Genomic DNA, 16,294 nt, shown 5'->3' with positions numbered 1-16,294 from the left:
GCCTCCACTGTTTTTTCAGAATATCTGTTTACGATACTCCTTTTTACAGGTATTCAGTGTCAATGAAGGACACGCAAGAATCCACAAGACGGATCGTGAGACGTTGATGTTCCACGTGGGACAAGCACAGATTCAAGAAGAGTAATGGGTGAACCTGAGAAGTATGTTGGGAGTAAGGACTCATGTGAGACCCTTGTATAGGAGCTGTGAAAAGTACCCGTAGACCTTGGCCTCAAGTGCAGCTCAATATATAGCCATTAGTTTGCCAAGTACATACTTAGATTAACTCGGCGGAATAAGTGGAAAGATGATTAGCTCAAGATGTTATTTTCATCGAGATATACTCTCAATTTTGGGTAATCGATTGATATTTTAACGCTTTTTTTAGAAGACGTGACCGCTCTTTTGTTTAACAATTTCTTAGTTCGGGGTACTTCAGATAACGTAAATAATAAGTACGGAGAAATTGTACGGCCGATAGTAGCAAAATTGTTGATTCAGACACACTAGTTTGCGAATTGCATTTTGTAGTCATTTTATTTCTCAATACATTCCTCACGTTTATACACATGTACAAAATATTAAATATTTACAGTACGTACATAACAGACCGTACAATTATTTAATTTAATAACATTCTTGCATTGTTAAAGCATCGCGATTAAAAGTAAGTTATAGATAGTTTATTGGTTCTGTAAATCAAGAGAAACTAACTACAAAGTTTTTACGTCGAATTGCTTAGACCCGTTTTCGGAATTGACGTACCTTTCAAGTACCCACAATTAAATTGCTTGTCAGATCTTGAAACTATCAAAGTTCGAAAAATCGTTTTATAGGTGTACGAATTTTGTGCGATTCATGATTCGACGCGGATCGTTTCTACGCCATGTCAATAATATATGAAATTACATCACAGACAATTACATTTCCTAACGAAATTAGTTAGCAAGGTCGATGAATGTGAATGAAAGAAAGAAAAAATTATAAAAAATTGCCGTTAAATCTCTTCATCGTACATTGTACATCAGTATAATACCATGTATATTTAAATCTATTTAGTCATTTACACGACTACAAGACGAATACAAAATAGAAACGGTCAACGGTAAACTTTCTTACAAACAGGAAACTACTGCTATCAGGTACAAACTAAGACTGCAATGTCAGTTGAGAGTTTTCACGCTTGCAAAATGGATATGTTTAATATGGACAGGCTTTCGAAACAAGGTCCCAACTTAGGAAAGATTTTACTATTCTTCTGAGTATAATCAAGTTGAAAATAAAAGCTGTTCATCATCCGAGACTCGCGTGCCTCAGCTGATTACATTTAAAAACCTCAGTAACCCGCTATGGCGCAACTAAATTGCAAATAATTTCATTTGAAACTCATCAACTCTTTCTACGTATATTAAGTATACGGAATGACTTCGGACACAGATTGAATAACATCGCTCTGTACGATGTATGCGGCATATGGAAGGTTCGGAGTGTTAAAGTTTCAAGAGAATTGAATAGAAAAAAAGATACACACCTTCATACCCGTGATAGATGCGTTGAAGAAATAATAAATTATCTTCGAATTATCTTCGAATAAAATGTCCTCTGTATTTTTATCCACCATGAACTTAGCACATCAATCAGTTAAACAGATTTCATTTGACGGTCCATTATATGAAAAATGTGTGCTGTGCCGCAAAGAATTTAACTTCGATTGGAGAACGGAAAATTTAAAAGCGAAATTATTATTTGGATATTTTATCATTTTATACAATATCCGGTGGCGTGAAAATTCTAAGTCTTACATTTCTTTCCTCTAATCTCATCGTCATACGGAATACAATAATACTCAACAACATTATACGCATAATAAAAATAATTTTCCGATTCACTTTCAAAGAAGCTCACTTATTTTTGCGTTTCATTTTAATCTCACGACACAATTAGTCATTGCCCAAATTATTAAAGCTAATAAATCGTTCGTGATTACAACGATGTAGCCGCACCTTGTTTATGGGCTATTTCAGGCGAAATTTAGTCGTCGAATTCGTGTAGTTGCGACGAGTTCCAACCAAGATCTGTAAGTATCCTGCAACGAGACATCGGTCATGAAGGAAAATTTGGAATTGCACGTTTCGAAATATTCGACGTATGAAATACCCGTTGCAAAGTTGTATGTATAATATCAATTAACGAAAATATATGAACAGAGCTGTAAGAGAGTTGAATACGAAAGATTACTATCAAATTTAAAACTAACTTCTTGGTTGACTGCATGAAGGGTTTAGGTCCACAGCTGAAAACGCATGCCTGAGAACTAGGACCAAACAATTCTTGCAACAGATTAGTCGAAGTTTCGCCACGACGACCGGTCCAGGAGTCTTCCGGATGTGACAAAATATGCGTAACAGTGAATCTGAAAGAAGGTGAATTATGAAAAGGTGACATGATCTTCAGTGGGTACAATATTTCTTTACCGTTATCAAAGTTAAAATAACCTATACGATCTTTGAAAAAATATTTCGAACTCTGTTCGGTAAAAATATTCAGGAACGTACCAGTCCATGAGGGGTATGATTGTTATTGAGAAGCAGTTTTTTTCTACAGGATGAAACTCAAGTTTCACACGTTTTGCTGGTAGAATTTGCTAAAAAATTGCAGATTGAAAGGGTTGAATACCTCCCTAAAGTATTCAAAACGTGAGGTAATTTCTCACCTTGGCTCGCTTGAGAGAACTTTATCCAACTGCCTGGAATAAAATATGCTATCTTCGTTCTTGTTGAAGTTGAGAACATTAATACGGCTTCTATAACAGAACGATCAACGAAAATACATATCAACATTGATCAAATCGTCGAAACCACAATTAAAAAAAGATTTAACACAGATTTTGTAAATTGATAAGACTGTATTAGGAGTAATTGTTACGAAGCGAATTCTTGTTTCTTACACGTTGCGTCTGCCGAGTGCCCACTGAATGATCGACAGCATTGCAGTGAGACCGGTGCCTGCAGCTAGCATGTGAAAAATAGTAAATTGTTGGAAGTTCTCGACGGTAAAGGTTCCCAGGCAATTGCTTAGCATCAAAGTTTCCCCCGACTTTAATGCTGTCATAGTTGGAGTAAGGGCGCCATCGGCATACCTCTTGACCATCAAGCAAATACAATCGGAATCGTAGTTGGGTGCGACATCCTCAGGGTGAAGATACGGCGGAACCGGAGTGTACATTCGGGATACGTCCGTGCCTGTGTGAGACGAGAAAGTGATCGAGATTTGTGAAGGTATACGAATGTGCATCAAACGGTGTGGCTATTTACCCATTATTTGAAGTTTGGCTTCGACATGCCTGCCTATTGGTACTATTTCCAAGTATTCTTTAGTACGCAGAACGATCAAGTGAACCAACTTACAGAGCGGTGTATTGCTGACTACTTCGTACTCTCTGTAAGTTCTTTGCTTCGCGTTACGCTCGCGTACTGTTTTGTAAGTACCGTAAGTTTTCCACAAGCCTGGTTCTTTCTTTGTGTATGTGATTTCCATCTGAGAAAGATTCGTTTTTCGTTAAAATTGAAATCGAAAAGTACAGAACTTTTACAAAAAAATTACAAAACGCCACACCTTCATGGATTCGAAATTTCTCTTCCATTTCGGAGGCCAATTAACAGCACCAGATAATTTAATGTCGTGAATTATGAAATCTTTCTCGAAGCAAAATTTAAAATGATATTTAGAGTCGGTGATCTGCATTAGTTGATAACCCGCTGCTGGATGATCTCGTAGGGAATAGTAAAATAAGGTGATAGTATTGCTAGTTTGAATCCAATCCATTTTCGGATGCGGAGTAGTAGTTTCACTCGTTGAACGTTGTTCTGTGATAAATCATAATATAAAAAATACGTTGATTGTTAAATTCATTGTTTCACTACGTACAATTTTACAGCACAGATAACGGGACAAGCAGACTCTTCACTCACTGATACATCGCGAAAGGAGACCAGACGACGTTGAAGAAGGAGATACGATCTTCACGGGTGGTGCCGAAGTCTCGCCAGCGAAACGATTCAACCTACCCACGATGCACTTTTGTAGAATGCTTTGGTAGTTGACCCATGCGTGCACCTGAAAATGTTCTATAGGTACGTAAAAAATATTTAACCACTGAATGGGGATGTCAAAATTCAAGGAATTAGATTTGATGTTTTACGTCGTCAAATAACTTGGTCGCATCCTTTCCGACGCCTTTCATAAGCTCCGGCATTCCACCTGGATGAAAATCTATGTATCTCGTAACGTTGTACACGATTCCTAGAAAGTAGATAAAAATTTGACAAGTCAAGATAAAATCGCTATTCCGATTTCGTGTTAATTGCGTCTAGGAAGTTTCGCTGACCTCGAATCGCGATCCAAGCATCGTTCGGCTGGTTGTGTCGGGCGAGTTCCGAAAGAGTAACATTTTGCGGAACGCCATTAACTCCTGTTAAATCGACTCCTGAAGCACCTAGTCGAATCCAATCCATAAGGCTATGGCCTGGTGCAAGTGCCGTCTTATTTCGCGGATTTCCTGAAAAATTGTCGGACTATATAGTACAGCAAGATCGATCGGTTTCAGAGGAAATCCAATATCCTGATATCTTCTGGTTTATGAAAATTACACGCAGAGTTAAAATTACGCTCGATAATTTTTGTCAATACTTAAAAACCTTCTGAATAACTAAGAGAGGGAAAGAATTCAAGACATAGCTATTTTATTAGGTGATTGTTATTTTCATCGAGCGGAAACGGTCTGTAATATGATCGCAAACATACCACATCATCACAAATTTTTTTGCGATTATATATGTTGCAAATAAATACAGAGTGTGTTAATTGAAAGCATTCGTTTCGATTAGCGTCAATGTAAAATGGTGAAAAGTTGTGAGTTCGTTGATTTCTACAGTTAAAAATTACGATAAAAAATTATGGAAACCGGTAAGCACCGGTTCGCATCAAGTAAAATGAATCCGGGTCAATTGCTGGAGTCATGTCGAGCTGTTCCAAAGATTTGGATTGAATTGTGTAAGAGGAAAGGGTTATTTGTAATTAGATTCGATCCGGAATTTTTATATAGTCTATTTTAATAATATATAGTCTGCTTTGAAACACACAGGACACACCATGAGCGCTTGACAGAGTGCAGAGAAAATTTAAATCAACCTCCACATAAAGAGGTTCAATGGTTAAATTGTCGGGGAGGACAAAGAACGAAACGTGATATACTTTTGTCAATCTTCTTGGCCGTCTGAAAAATTAACCGACTCAATTACTTGCGTAATACGCACAATAGGTGGAATAATGTAAAGCTGCGAAGCGAAGCGAGCGAGTACATTACATACATTAACGATATTTGAAAAAAAACCGTTTAAAATCAGCAATATAATGGGAAAAAATTTAATGACGTTAATCATTACATGCTTTTCCATCGACGCGTAGACGCGGCAATTAGAATTACCTCGGAGACGTGTTTTCATCATTTAATCAACGTGTTAATAACGAGTGTATTCCATTGAAAAACATTCAACGAGTGGCAAGTAGCGTGCGGTTACCGAGCCAACGGGACACGGTTAGTTGTTGACTGACTTCGAAGGTTTGAACCTCGTTGCCGGGACGTTGTATGAAAAACCGAGAGAACAGCGGCGCGCAAACCGATTCAATTGTTAAAAATTTAATAATAATCGCAGACGTGTTCGATTAAAATATACACCAATAACAGCTGTCGACGAACTCTTGCGCACGTGTCCGTTACACATCTTACGCGTGAATCACAATTATTCGTCTACGGCTTGAACGCAGCATCAAGGACGGCCTGTTTCAATTCGTAATCTCCGGAATTAATCATCTTGAGATTGGCCATAATCTCGTAAGCACCCAGAAGTCGAGCTATATATGAAATACGAGCGCAGGTGCATTCGGCGCGTAAGTTTGCCAAAGTATAACCAGCACATACACCCCGCATTATTTTCTTTTTTATTCACCTCTCTGTACCCCCTGATTGTTTTTCATTAAATCCTCAAACCTCAAAGGTACACTGAGGGAAAAAAGTCGTCGAATCAACTAAATGTGTGGGCATGGGCGGCGAAGTAAATGTTTATTTGGTTCAATTCAAGATCTGTTGGTCTAAGAAAATTTAATTGCAATCGATCAACAGACACACACGCGCGCGACTAACAGAACAACATAACACAAATAAATATTTACTTCGCCGCCCATTAACACACATTTAGTTGATTCAATGAATTTTATTCTTTCGGTGTACAGAAGGGAATGTGGATAAATATAGGTACATGTGAGCATATGTGCTTGTGCAGGAATGTTCGACTGGTCGAACCTGTTTCTAAATTTTCATCGTTTTACTTCACTTTCAATACAGTGAAACGCTCAGGTCTCTTCAACGGTGTCGGAAATATATTAATAATCATCTATTCCAGTCGACTAAAGATATTTTAATTTTGACGACGAGTGAACGGTTTGGTTTAGTAATTGATTTATAATTTTCGTCAACTAATAATGGCTACTTTGTATTACTGTTTTTCGGTAAAGTCGCCCAGTTGTCCGAAGGTTGGGTGTTGACAAGTATATAAAATAGTCAATTTACGACTTCGCCAATTTTGAAATCAAAAAACCTCTACGCACCCGGAATTCAAACACTTTCATCAAGTAACTTTTTATATGAAAATTTTGTATCGAAACAGAGTATTAAAGCCTTCGTGTTCTTAATGACTTACAATTAGAGAAAATGAACATTGAATTCGTAAATCAAAATTTTCAACTTGACCTGAGATATGGTGGAGGAATAGCATAATTTCTTCATTTACGTATGAATATAATTTTCGAGACTGCCAGAAAAAATGTAAAATCAGTTTCGGAAAGCCTTAAAGTTTATTTTTATTTGACTGACTTTTATTTGGTCATTCTAAGGAATTAATCTTTCCAGGGAACAATCCTTAGAACATTTCTGCTGTCACTCTGTAAAAATTTGTCCCATTTTTCAAAGTTACTTTCCATCACTGTTCCCCTTTAAGCAATCAATCCTTCTACCGCTGGAAATTTAATCGTAATTCAACGATCTGAACCGTGTAAACTCGAAACCACAATATTCCTGACCGCGATACATGTATAACATCCTATAGGTATACCACGGCGTTCGAAACTCCGATTTTTCTGTAAATATCTACATAACTTAATCGCACATTTATTCGCAACAGCTGCGGTCCCATAAATATGTAAGAATGACGCGATCAAGCGATGTAGCAGATAATCCATACTGTTATATAGAATTTATTCCGAAAGATGGGAAGCTCAAGAGCTCTGCAAGCGTGTTAAAGTGAGGAAATGGTCCTCGTTGACGCTTGAGAGGCGAGGTCAGTCGAGATTACGAAGCCCGTCGTCTAGTGGACGACTACAACACCACTGCGATAAAATGAGCGAGTTTAAGAGGTACTTCGGGATGACTCAAGTGGAGGAAATTCGCGACTTTCTCGAAGCTCGAGCTTTGGACGTGCGGCATTGAAACTAGAGCTAAAACTGGATCCAGATCCAGGACGATTAAAGACCAGGAGAGAGACAGATACTGCGCTTAGAACCCACGCTGATAGACACGCGATCCCCCCCTCTCTTTCTCTCTCTCTCTCTCTCGCTCTTCTCTCCTTTCCCGCACGGCTCCGATAGATCAATAAGGTACTGCAACCATGCTCAATTGCCTTTCAAAAGTCATTTTCGCACATCCGTTCCCCGTTTTTCCTTACCGCGTGTAATGATGCATCCACGTACGGTGATCCGCCGGTCGTATAATATAGATTCCAATTCCCATCTCGTACTTACGGTCGAACTTCAACCGTGTCATGCATTTCAGAATAGGGTAGCGCACGTATCGGATATACGCGTATCGACTGTTACGTAACGCAACCTAAGACACATTTTGTCCAATTATTCAATCGCGCCAAGTAAATTCATCCATTTCCACTAAACATTCATCGAGTTTCGCAAACACGCTGATGGGAAAAAAAAATGTCACTCGCAGTTGCTTACACTGAGAATAAAAATTTGAGAGATTGGACGAAATAATAGGTAATAAAATTTACTTGGATTCATGAAATCTTTTACTTTCCACTAAACCAATTGTTTCATCTCTTGAAATCTTTTCTTGTAACTCTAGACGAAATTATGCATAATTTTTTTGAACTGGGAAACTTTTCTCTGAATCACAGAAATGAATCACCTAATTGCAGGCTGCTAACGAGATATTATACAGGAAGAAAATTCGTAAATTTAGTCAAACGGAAAGGAATTAATTAGAAGCAATCAACGTTCATTGGAGCCAAATGAGTATTCGTTGAGTTTAATGTATAGTAGAAGGTAAAATTGAATAACTGGTTCATCGGCAACCCGTAATAGATTAAATTAATTAGGTTGACTCGAATTTTCTCAATCGAAGTAAATAGTCCCTCAGAGTTAGCTGTACTTGAATATTTCTTTCGTTCAAATGAAATTTAGTTAAAAGTGGATCTTTGCGGTGAAACAAATAAATGCAAATTTGAGAAATTATTTTCTCAGAACAGCTTGAAATGACATAAACTGCTTATGAATTCCTATTTTACATAATCTGCAATGGTGTAAAAGTTTAGTTGTCCAGACTTTGAGCGCGATTGAAACTCGCAAAGCTTCAAAGTCTGGATCTTGATTTACCATTTAGCTGCACTTGTATCTCTTCCAGTTCTTTAAAACCTATAATTACGTGAAAAAGCGTGGCTACAGTATGAGATTGTATTTTTTTTTTTTTGTCCGAGCTAGCGTCATCAGATAAATATAATATAACACGTAATATCATAATAACATTACGCGGCTAACGCGTGTTTCAGGAAAACTTGTCACGCGGCGATCCATTATTAGCCTTGATTAGCAACGGAATTACAGCGGGGTTCATGATCTTGCGGTATAATAATGTATAATCACTCAATTTACAAAAAATCCTTAAAGCGATGGAAGTTTCGAAATATCGTCAACGAATGATTCGACTAATTCCTTATTACACCTCGTTATCGCTAAGGGTTAATTAAATGCGCGCACGTAGGCAATATAGGTGTACAAGCGTTACGAACGATTATTCAAAGGAATAAATCGATTCGGGACAATTATGTAACTGACCATTGAACGGAAACATCAACGATGCTCGTTCTGTCGGTGTATAAATTCCGTCCGTGCTTGGAGTATTGTATTCAATGACGGCAATGAGAATCAATGCACGTTACGAAGTATTTCGTCGAAAACCAAGGATAAAGAGACGGATCTGATGACGTTTCTTCAAGGTGAGCAATCACTTTTTAGAACATCATCGGACGAATGCCATGTAGTGCGTGAAGCACGTATGACTTGAAGAAAATAATTACAACTTTGAATGGAAAGTATTTTATGCAAGATCGTAAGGCTTGAATTTATTCCTTTACTTACTGGCTTTGCCGATAAGCATGAAAACAACTCAAAGTAATAGAAAAGTAATCGGTCAAACTGCGGTGAATGACGTGAGCAGACGAATATAATCGTGGAACAAATCTTTTCGACTGATAATATTATTATTTACCATAATCAAGGTAAACGAGGTAGGAAATTTAACCGTACGGTATGCTGTCGACACTCGGTAATTATAACAATATTTAAACAAAAAAGGAATCTTAATTAATATCTACACATGATCTAAGCTGAATTTTCTTTTTTACTCTTATAGAGTTCAGGATAAACAAGTCTTGTACGTAGCTTGACAGAAGAGTAAAACACTTGTTGCAAATACAAACAGATTCAACAGGTTCAGCTCAGATTAGCCTTGAACTGAGTTATGCAAAATAATATTTTATTCTACAGCCATTAGGTTGTATAAACTCTTTGCAAATGGCTTTAACTTTTACCAGTCATCCTCTCACTACCTAGCTTATAATTTTGTATGAATTCTTTCAAATTCGTACAGAAAAGAAGTTTCAGCAGAAGTAAGTGTGAAGATTTTACGCGAATTTAAACAAGAGATTGTTGGATTTCGAAATTGCAGATCGTTGAGTTTGCACGATTCGTGTTAATAAACTAAACGAATAATTCAGATTTACTTTGAAATAAGTCAACTTAGTCCATTGAATCTCAAATTTCACGTTTTCAAACATACTGACGTAAAAATCACATTCGAAATGGTGGTGAAAAAATGTTCACTCACCGGTAGCGGATGCGCTCGATGATCCGGAATTTGACGAATTCATTTTGGGAACGGAATTCGCTGGTTGTGATTGCTTTACTTTGGCGACCCCCGTAGGTAAGAGGGCTATATTTTGTGCTAAAAGACTAGTCGGCGATATCGGTGGTTTTAGCTGTACGTTTACTTTCATCAGTTTTTCTTCAACTATCTTGGCACCTTTGGCATCCTTCGGAGGCTTCACGGCATCCGCGGAACTATTGCTATTGGTAATTTCGGAGCGAACTTTCTCAGCATTTTCAACTTCGTTTGTCTCCATTTTCGGTGTTTTGTTTATTACTTTCTTATACGTTTATTTCATTCTCTTTCACCTGATGCCAAATATCGGTAATTAATGGCATCGGACTGTACATTTTTCTGAAATCAATTCAAATGTTAAAATGATTGAGTATAAATAACACGGACGTGAGAAAAACTGTGGATGTCGCGTCGATCCAACTCGTTGGATTCACTGATTATTCAATTGCATTCTACTTGCGGTCTCATCTCAGGTCAAAAGTCAAAGGAGGCTCAACTATGAACTCCAGTATAGGGTACATTTGCGTTGGCGTCATAGGTTTAATTCCTTTTTCATTTTAAAACCAGAAGTGAAAAGCATTAGATAAACACCACATATAACTACCGTAGTTGCCTGAGAATTTTGGGAAACAGACTGAAATTCAGGGGAAAAAAGCGAAGGGAAAATTGCTTCTGGTATAAAATAAACCGATGTTTCCTTATAAGAAGGTCCAGAGTAGATATATAACGAAGAATTTAGAATTAATCGATCGAGGTGACTAATTGCAAGACTAAAAATTGAATAAATGTACGGGCAGAGGGTGAATATGAGGTGGTCAATGGTTACTTGCCATTGTGTGATAAAAATATAATTGATGGAACGAAGCGTCCTTTTATAGTCTAATCAGAAGCATCGCGGGTTGGCAATGCCGCGCACGTAGATATTGCACATTGAATCGAGTTTGAAATAGGTACGCAGGCATAAATGGTTACTTACACAACTAGATCCCATGGATGCGTGCCTCCTCTTCAGACGTGCGTGTATAATTTAATTAATTCCAACTCCGACTGCAAGTGGGTTTATTAGTCGGTTAGTTTTCGTTGTTTTTTCCTTACCTAGGATTAAGGTCGTCCTCGCCACAGTTTCAGTGACGCAATCTGTGGATCGGCGCGATTATTGTCGGCTGCATGCATATACTAATAGACTCGTGCGCACGCATAAGCCGTGCGGACAAACCGAAAACTCATTTCGAGAACCAGCGTGCTCCGAGTACTCGAATTCGATCGAATAACTGACGTGTTGGAGGTTATTTTTTACTCACGAAAATTTCACTCATTGTTCCCAGTCAACGACACGTATACCTGATTTATTTTGCTTTTCGAAATATCACCAATTCTCTTCGGAAGGCAAACACATGTTTTATCGAACGATTCTGATCACACGTAAAAGTTATGCATGCGCATTCGTGTGAAAAATAAGAAGCCGCTGGTGGCGCCATCTTGTGGCAGGAATCCCGACTCGTTGACAGCCGGTTCTCCCGTTTTTTCCCCAGATGGCGCGAGCGTATCGCGTTATTTATCGCTCGCATCGTATATTGGACCAATAGTGGACCACTAGTTGGACAATTTATTTCGTCGGTAGCGTTGGATGATGTTTCAGTAGATCACTGGAGACGCTGTCGTATGCAATGGCTGGCGACCGGCTAGCTTTTACCGCATTAGTTTTATAAAATTAAGAGATGTATGTAGTATTCAGAATTGTGTTCTCAGTACATGTTTATTTCTCTCGTTTACAGTAGATAGTTATAAATTCACGATTATAAGCTTACGTTCCGTACGAGTTTTACACCGCGTAAGTATACGTATATCATCACTCCATCATTCGGCTTGTATAAGTTTTTATTCTGCATAATAACGCCTTATACGGAGCGAATGAGGCAACGATATCTAAGCACTGATAAAATTCCTCAAGTTGAGCGCTTTTCAACGTTTTGTAGCAGCTATGAGATATCAGTCCCTGAAAGTTTCAAATAACGGACGACAAAATTATAATACTACTTGTTTGCCGAGCCACAGTCTACACGTGACGCTTGACCTGCTTCAGCAGAGGATATGCGTTGAGAATGTTTTAAACTGCATCCGGCTTACCTGTTGCCTGCTTCCGACCTGCGATGAAAACCTAGACACTCGTGCAAAGATAGTGTTATTTCGATCGTGAATTCGATACTTACCAAAGTAGATCCTTATGATAACATTCTCTAGAAATTTATTTGAATGAAATTACCCGCGTGACTCTAATTGCATTTCCTCGCAATTTGAACATTTGTAATACCCGTGTCAGATAAACAATTTTTTTTTCGTCGATGCTGCAGAAACGAATATTTCCACACAAAACGACTGTTTGTTTTTCATTTATTAATACCTGACTCAACCTTCTGACAAACGCGTGTACGAATGGCGTAAATGATAAATTCAAATAACTAGATTCAAAAATCAAACACGCTGTTTTAACTCATTTTACGTCTTACCTCTCCAGCACGAACCTTAAAATCGATAGAATATTGTTAAAAAAAATCCCCACACCGCTTCACAAATACTAGGAATGTGCAATTTCTCCATAAATTTCAAGTAATGTTTGATCTTGAGCCATGATGCTACGAAAAAATAACGTTGGCTCGTATCAATAGAAGGAACTGAGGGTAGAGGGATTGAGTCGTGACGTCATTCATTCATGCAGCAAACGAATGTTTTCCTGCATGCTTATTGTATTTTTCTTGTCCACCGAATCATACGAAATTATCGTTGGCATTTAACTCATCATTTAAACCAAAACCAGTGTTTCTATTTACATCAAATCGTAAACTTCTTAATGTATACTTGCACGTAAAAATAAATAAACCGGAATACCCTAACCGGGCGGCACCTTCGCGTTTGGATCAGTTTGTTATGCACACTGTACGTGTACTCGAGTCACGATGCGTGTCGATGGATCGTTGATGTCATTTGTTTCATTGTTTGAATCAAGCATACCGTCTGCGTAGTGAAGAAGAGGGGCAGTAAATTCACAAAATTTAAGGTGATGGTTTGAGACATGATGATGTGCAACTTACCCGGTATTTGGCTTTGTCGGCTTATGAGAAAAAGTTCCTAACCCTAAAATCGAAGTCATTATTATTAGAGACCGCATGTAATTTTCGTTATCTTGCGTTATATTATTGTACCAAATTACCAATTGATTGATAATTTAATTTTTTTTTTTATGTTCATTTTGTTCCGAGGACACAGATGTCAAGCAAAAACAGAAAGGAAAAGCCAAAAATGAAACCAATAATTCAAGTTGTAAACCTTTTCCACCGGGTTGTCGAGTTGATAGCAAGTGGAGTGTTCAGCTTGATTGCGTATTTCTGTCATCCTAAGGAATGTCAACCTCCGATAAAGAACCGTATCTTGTTGTACAGTGCCTCGACTTTAGCTGCTCAGATCAGGCAACAAGAGGTAAGGGCATGTCAACGAATGATGAATATAGCTTGTCTATTTCAGGGCTGAAGCTAGTATGCTTGAAACATTCTTTTGATTTAATTACAGATCACTTCGGAAGAAGTAGTTCAAGCCTACATAGATAGAATTAACGAAATTCAACCAATCTTAAATTGCGTCGTCGAAGGTCGTTTTGAAGAGGCACTAGAGGAAGCTCGAAAATGCGATAAAATGCTGAGATCGTCAAACGCACCATCCATCAAAATTTTAACAATGGAGAAACCGTTTCTTGGAGTGCCATTTACGACAAAGGTGCTTTTGAAATTTACAATCTAGGTACAATCACCGAAGAGTTATTAACTTATTCGTAACAATTCAATTTTACGATCAGGAAACGTTAAGACTTTGTCAATCTGGATTATTATTATTTGAATCACCATGCATCTTCCTTACATATAACTAACTCAAAAGTGCTTAATTTAAATTAAATATCACATCTGACGATGGAATCCTTAAATATGAATTTTATTTCACACGAAAAACAGTTCCTTAGGAATATTACAATCAATAACAGAAATTTTCATCAGGACTGCCAGCTTATGACAAAATTTAATTTGTTATATCGCTTTTTAGGACTGTATTGCTATTGCGGGAATGAAACAGACCGCTGGATTAGTTGTTCGTAAAAATACAGTATCTGATAGAGATGCGGAGACTGTAAAATTAATGAGGGCTGCTGGTGCTATACCTATTGCTAAAACTAACGTTTCTGAGTTGGCCATGTGGTGGGAGAGCAGCAATTGCATATACGGAACAAGTAGGAACCCCTACAACACAAGGTCAGTCACATCATAGAATAATTGTAAAAACTATTATGTCAAGTAGGTGTTTGAACTTCAATACGAAAAAGTAATATTTTCGAAATACCATTGGTGCTTTGTATATTCCAACTGAAATTTAACTCATTGGACCGCAGAAGTGTAATGACTACTCTAAGTGTTTGAATAAAAATTGCAGGCACATTGTTGGAGGTTCGTCTGGCGGTGAAGGTGCTTTGATAGCAGCAGCCGGTTCACCATTTGGAATTGGTTCGGATATTGGAGGGTCGATACGTATGCCTTGTTTTTTCAATGGTATTTTTGGACATAAGACGACAAGGGGTCAGTAATCGAAATGTCATCCGTGATAATAGAGGATAAAATGTCGAATTCAATTAACGATTAATATCACGATTATTTGCACAGGGGTTGTGTCAAATGAGGGTCAATATCCGAGTCCTCATCATGAAGAACAGGATGTTCTTCTCAGCCTTGGTCCGATGTGCAGAAATCCGTTTGACTTGATTCCTATGCTCAGAGTATTAGCTGGAAAGAATGCCAGTATGCTTAATCTAGATAGTAAAGTGGATCTTTCCAAATTGAAGGTACGAATATATTATTCCTATTTGAAAAGCGCGTTTTTATTGAATAGGTTTATATCTTAGGAAAATTAATAATAGTTAATGAAACATCATTTTTGTCCAATTGCTACTGTATTCTCTCCAAATGTATGGAATTAACAAAGAATACGTTCAAAGAACTGTTATCGAATTTCAAACATTTGATAATCTAAGTCCATCATTTTCAGATTTATTATATGGAAGATGATGGTGGGCAGCTATTGGTGAGCCCAGTTGAGCCTGAAATAAAAAAGGCAATGTATCGCGTCATTGATTACTTCGCCAGAGTTCACAAGGTGAAGGCAAAAAAAGTAGATTTAAAAAAGATGAAAAAGAGTACTGACCTTTGGTTGGCAAACATGAGTACAAAGGATGCGAGAGGATTTGCATATGAATTGTCCAACCGGACAGGAGTGCTGAATATATGGTGGAAGTTGGCTCAATGGTTCACCTTTATGGGCCCTCATACATTGATCGCATTGATCACTGTACTAGTTGAAAGTTTCGGAATTAAATTCGGGAGCGAAAAACATACGAAACTTATTCAGCAAAGTAGAGATCTTTATCTAGAGTTTAAGGTACAGGACGTTAAGAGTTAATCATTTTAAAATTTCATCCGATTTCCGAACTTTCTCTTCATTAATCATGTAACATTCAAACCTCAATATCACCTTTTTTCAGGACATGCTAGACGACGGCGGCATATTTTTATATCCCACACATCCCACCGCAGCGCCGATGCATCATGAGCCACTGATCAAACCATTTAATTTTTCTTATACTGCAATTATCAACGTCTTGGGTGTGCCTTCAACAGCTTGCCCATTGGGTCTTAATCAAAACGGTCTTCCCATTGGTATACAGGTAATGTATCACATTAAAATCACTGAATTTTTTAGGATTAATTATAAATAAAGGTTCAATTTTCAATCCTGTTGGCGATTTTACTGTATTATCTGTGTTGTGTGTTTCAGGTTATTGGCGGCATGTATCAAGATCATTTAACCCTTGCTGTCGCGGAAGAAATTGGACGAGCATTTGGTGGGTGGGTTCCGCCGCCGCTTATCGAAAACGGTGCGACGATCGAAGTTCCAACAGATATTGCACTGTATACATGA

General features: G+C 37.9%; 2 protein-coding genes across 12 annotated transcripts; one reads left to right on the top strand and one right to left on the bottom strand.

The window, feature by feature from the left end:
* Nucleotides 1-1,580: 1,580 nt before the first annotated feature.
* Nucleotides 1,581-11,732, bottom strand: LOC107223591 (cytochrome b5 reductase 4). 4 transcript variants are annotated; one of them, XM_046746557.1, is made up of 12 exons: nucleotides 11,378-11,731; nucleotides 11,259-11,288; nucleotides 10,229-10,621; nucleotides 4,388-4,558; nucleotides 4,202-4,302; nucleotides 3,972-4,116; nucleotides 3,616-3,866; nucleotides 3,315-3,537; nucleotides 2,948-3,242; nucleotides 2,714-2,803; nucleotides 2,258-2,413; nucleotides 1,581-2,086 (listed from the first exon to the last, which is right to left on the bottom strand). In XM_046746557.1, exons 3-12 carry the CDS (start codon nucleotides 10,521-10,523, stop codon nucleotides 2,032-2,034), a joined length of 1,782 nt encoding a protein of 593 aa, XP_046602513.1. In that variant the 5' UTR covers nucleotides 10,524-10,621; nucleotides 11,259-11,288; nucleotides 11,378-11,731; the 3' UTR covers nucleotides 1,581-2,031. The 4 variants fall into 4 exon arrangements, 3 of the variants coding, with proteins under 3 accessions (XP_046602513.1, XP_046602514.1, XP_046602515.1); XM_046746558.1 differs by lacking the exon at nucleotides 11,259-11,288; XR_006906405.1 differs by lacking the exon at nucleotides 1,581-2,086 and adding an exon at nucleotides 2,556-2,644 and having other exon boundaries at nucleotides 2,273-2,413; nucleotides 11,259-11,732.
* LOC107223592 (fatty-acid amide hydrolase 2-A) lies at nucleotides 5,603-16,294 on the top strand. Of its 8 annotated transcripts, none has more exons than XM_015663310.2 (9): nucleotides 5,603-5,949; nucleotides 13,547-13,756; nucleotides 13,847-14,050; nucleotides 14,372-14,577; nucleotides 14,756-14,898; nucleotides 14,983-15,161; nucleotides 15,365-15,754; nucleotides 15,858-16,040; nucleotides 16,151-16,294. In XM_015663310.2, exons 1-9 carry the CDS (start codon nucleotides 5,920-5,922, stop codon nucleotides 16,292-16,294), a joined length of 1,689 nt encoding a protein of 562 aa, XP_015518796.1. In that variant the 5' UTR covers nucleotides 5,603-5,919. The 8 variants fall into 8 exon arrangements, with proteins under 8 accessions (XP_015518796.1, XP_046602519.1, XP_046602516.1 ...); XM_046746563.1 differs by having other exon boundaries at nucleotides 13,540-13,756; XM_046746560.1 differs by lacking the exon at nucleotides 5,603-5,949 and adding an exon at nucleotides 7,439-7,470 and having other exon boundaries at nucleotides 13,540-13,756.

This window comes from Neodiprion lecontei, chromosome 1 (genome assembly GCF_021901455.1).
Source record: "Neodiprion lecontei isolate iyNeoLeco1 chromosome 1, iyNeoLeco1.1, whole genome shotgun sequence".
NCBI classification, from domain to species: Eukaryota; Metazoa; Arthropoda; class Insecta; order Hymenoptera; family Diprionidae; genus Neodiprion; species Neodiprion lecontei.
The sequence above is the reverse complement of the archived record's forward strand: the minus strand, read 5'-3'. Positions and strand labels throughout refer to the sequence as shown.

Coding starts and splice junctions, on each gene's coding strand:
- LOC107223592 (XM_015663310.2), top strand. CDS start 5,920: ATGAAATACGAGCGCAGGTGCATTCGGCGC. Junction 14,051..14,371: donor GAGTGCCATTTACGACAAAG/GTGCTTTTGAAA, acceptor ATCGCTTTTTAG/GACTGTATTGCTATTGCGGG. Junction 14,578..14,755: donor AGGAACCCCTACAACACAAG/GTCAGTCACATC, acceptor TAAAAATTGCAG/GCACATTGTTGGAGGTTCGT.
- LOC107223591 (XM_046746557.1), bottom strand. CDS start 10,523: ATGGAGACAAACGAAGTTGAAAATGCTGAGAAAGTTCGCTCCGAAATT. Junction 4,303..4,387: donor TGCTTGGATCGCGATTCGAG/GTCAGCGAAACT, acceptor TCTACTTTCTAG/GAATCGTGTACAACGTTACG. Junction 2,804..2,947: donor GCACTCGGCAGACGCAACGT/GTAAGAAACAAG, acceptor GTTCTGTTATAG/AAGCCGTATTAATGTTCTCA.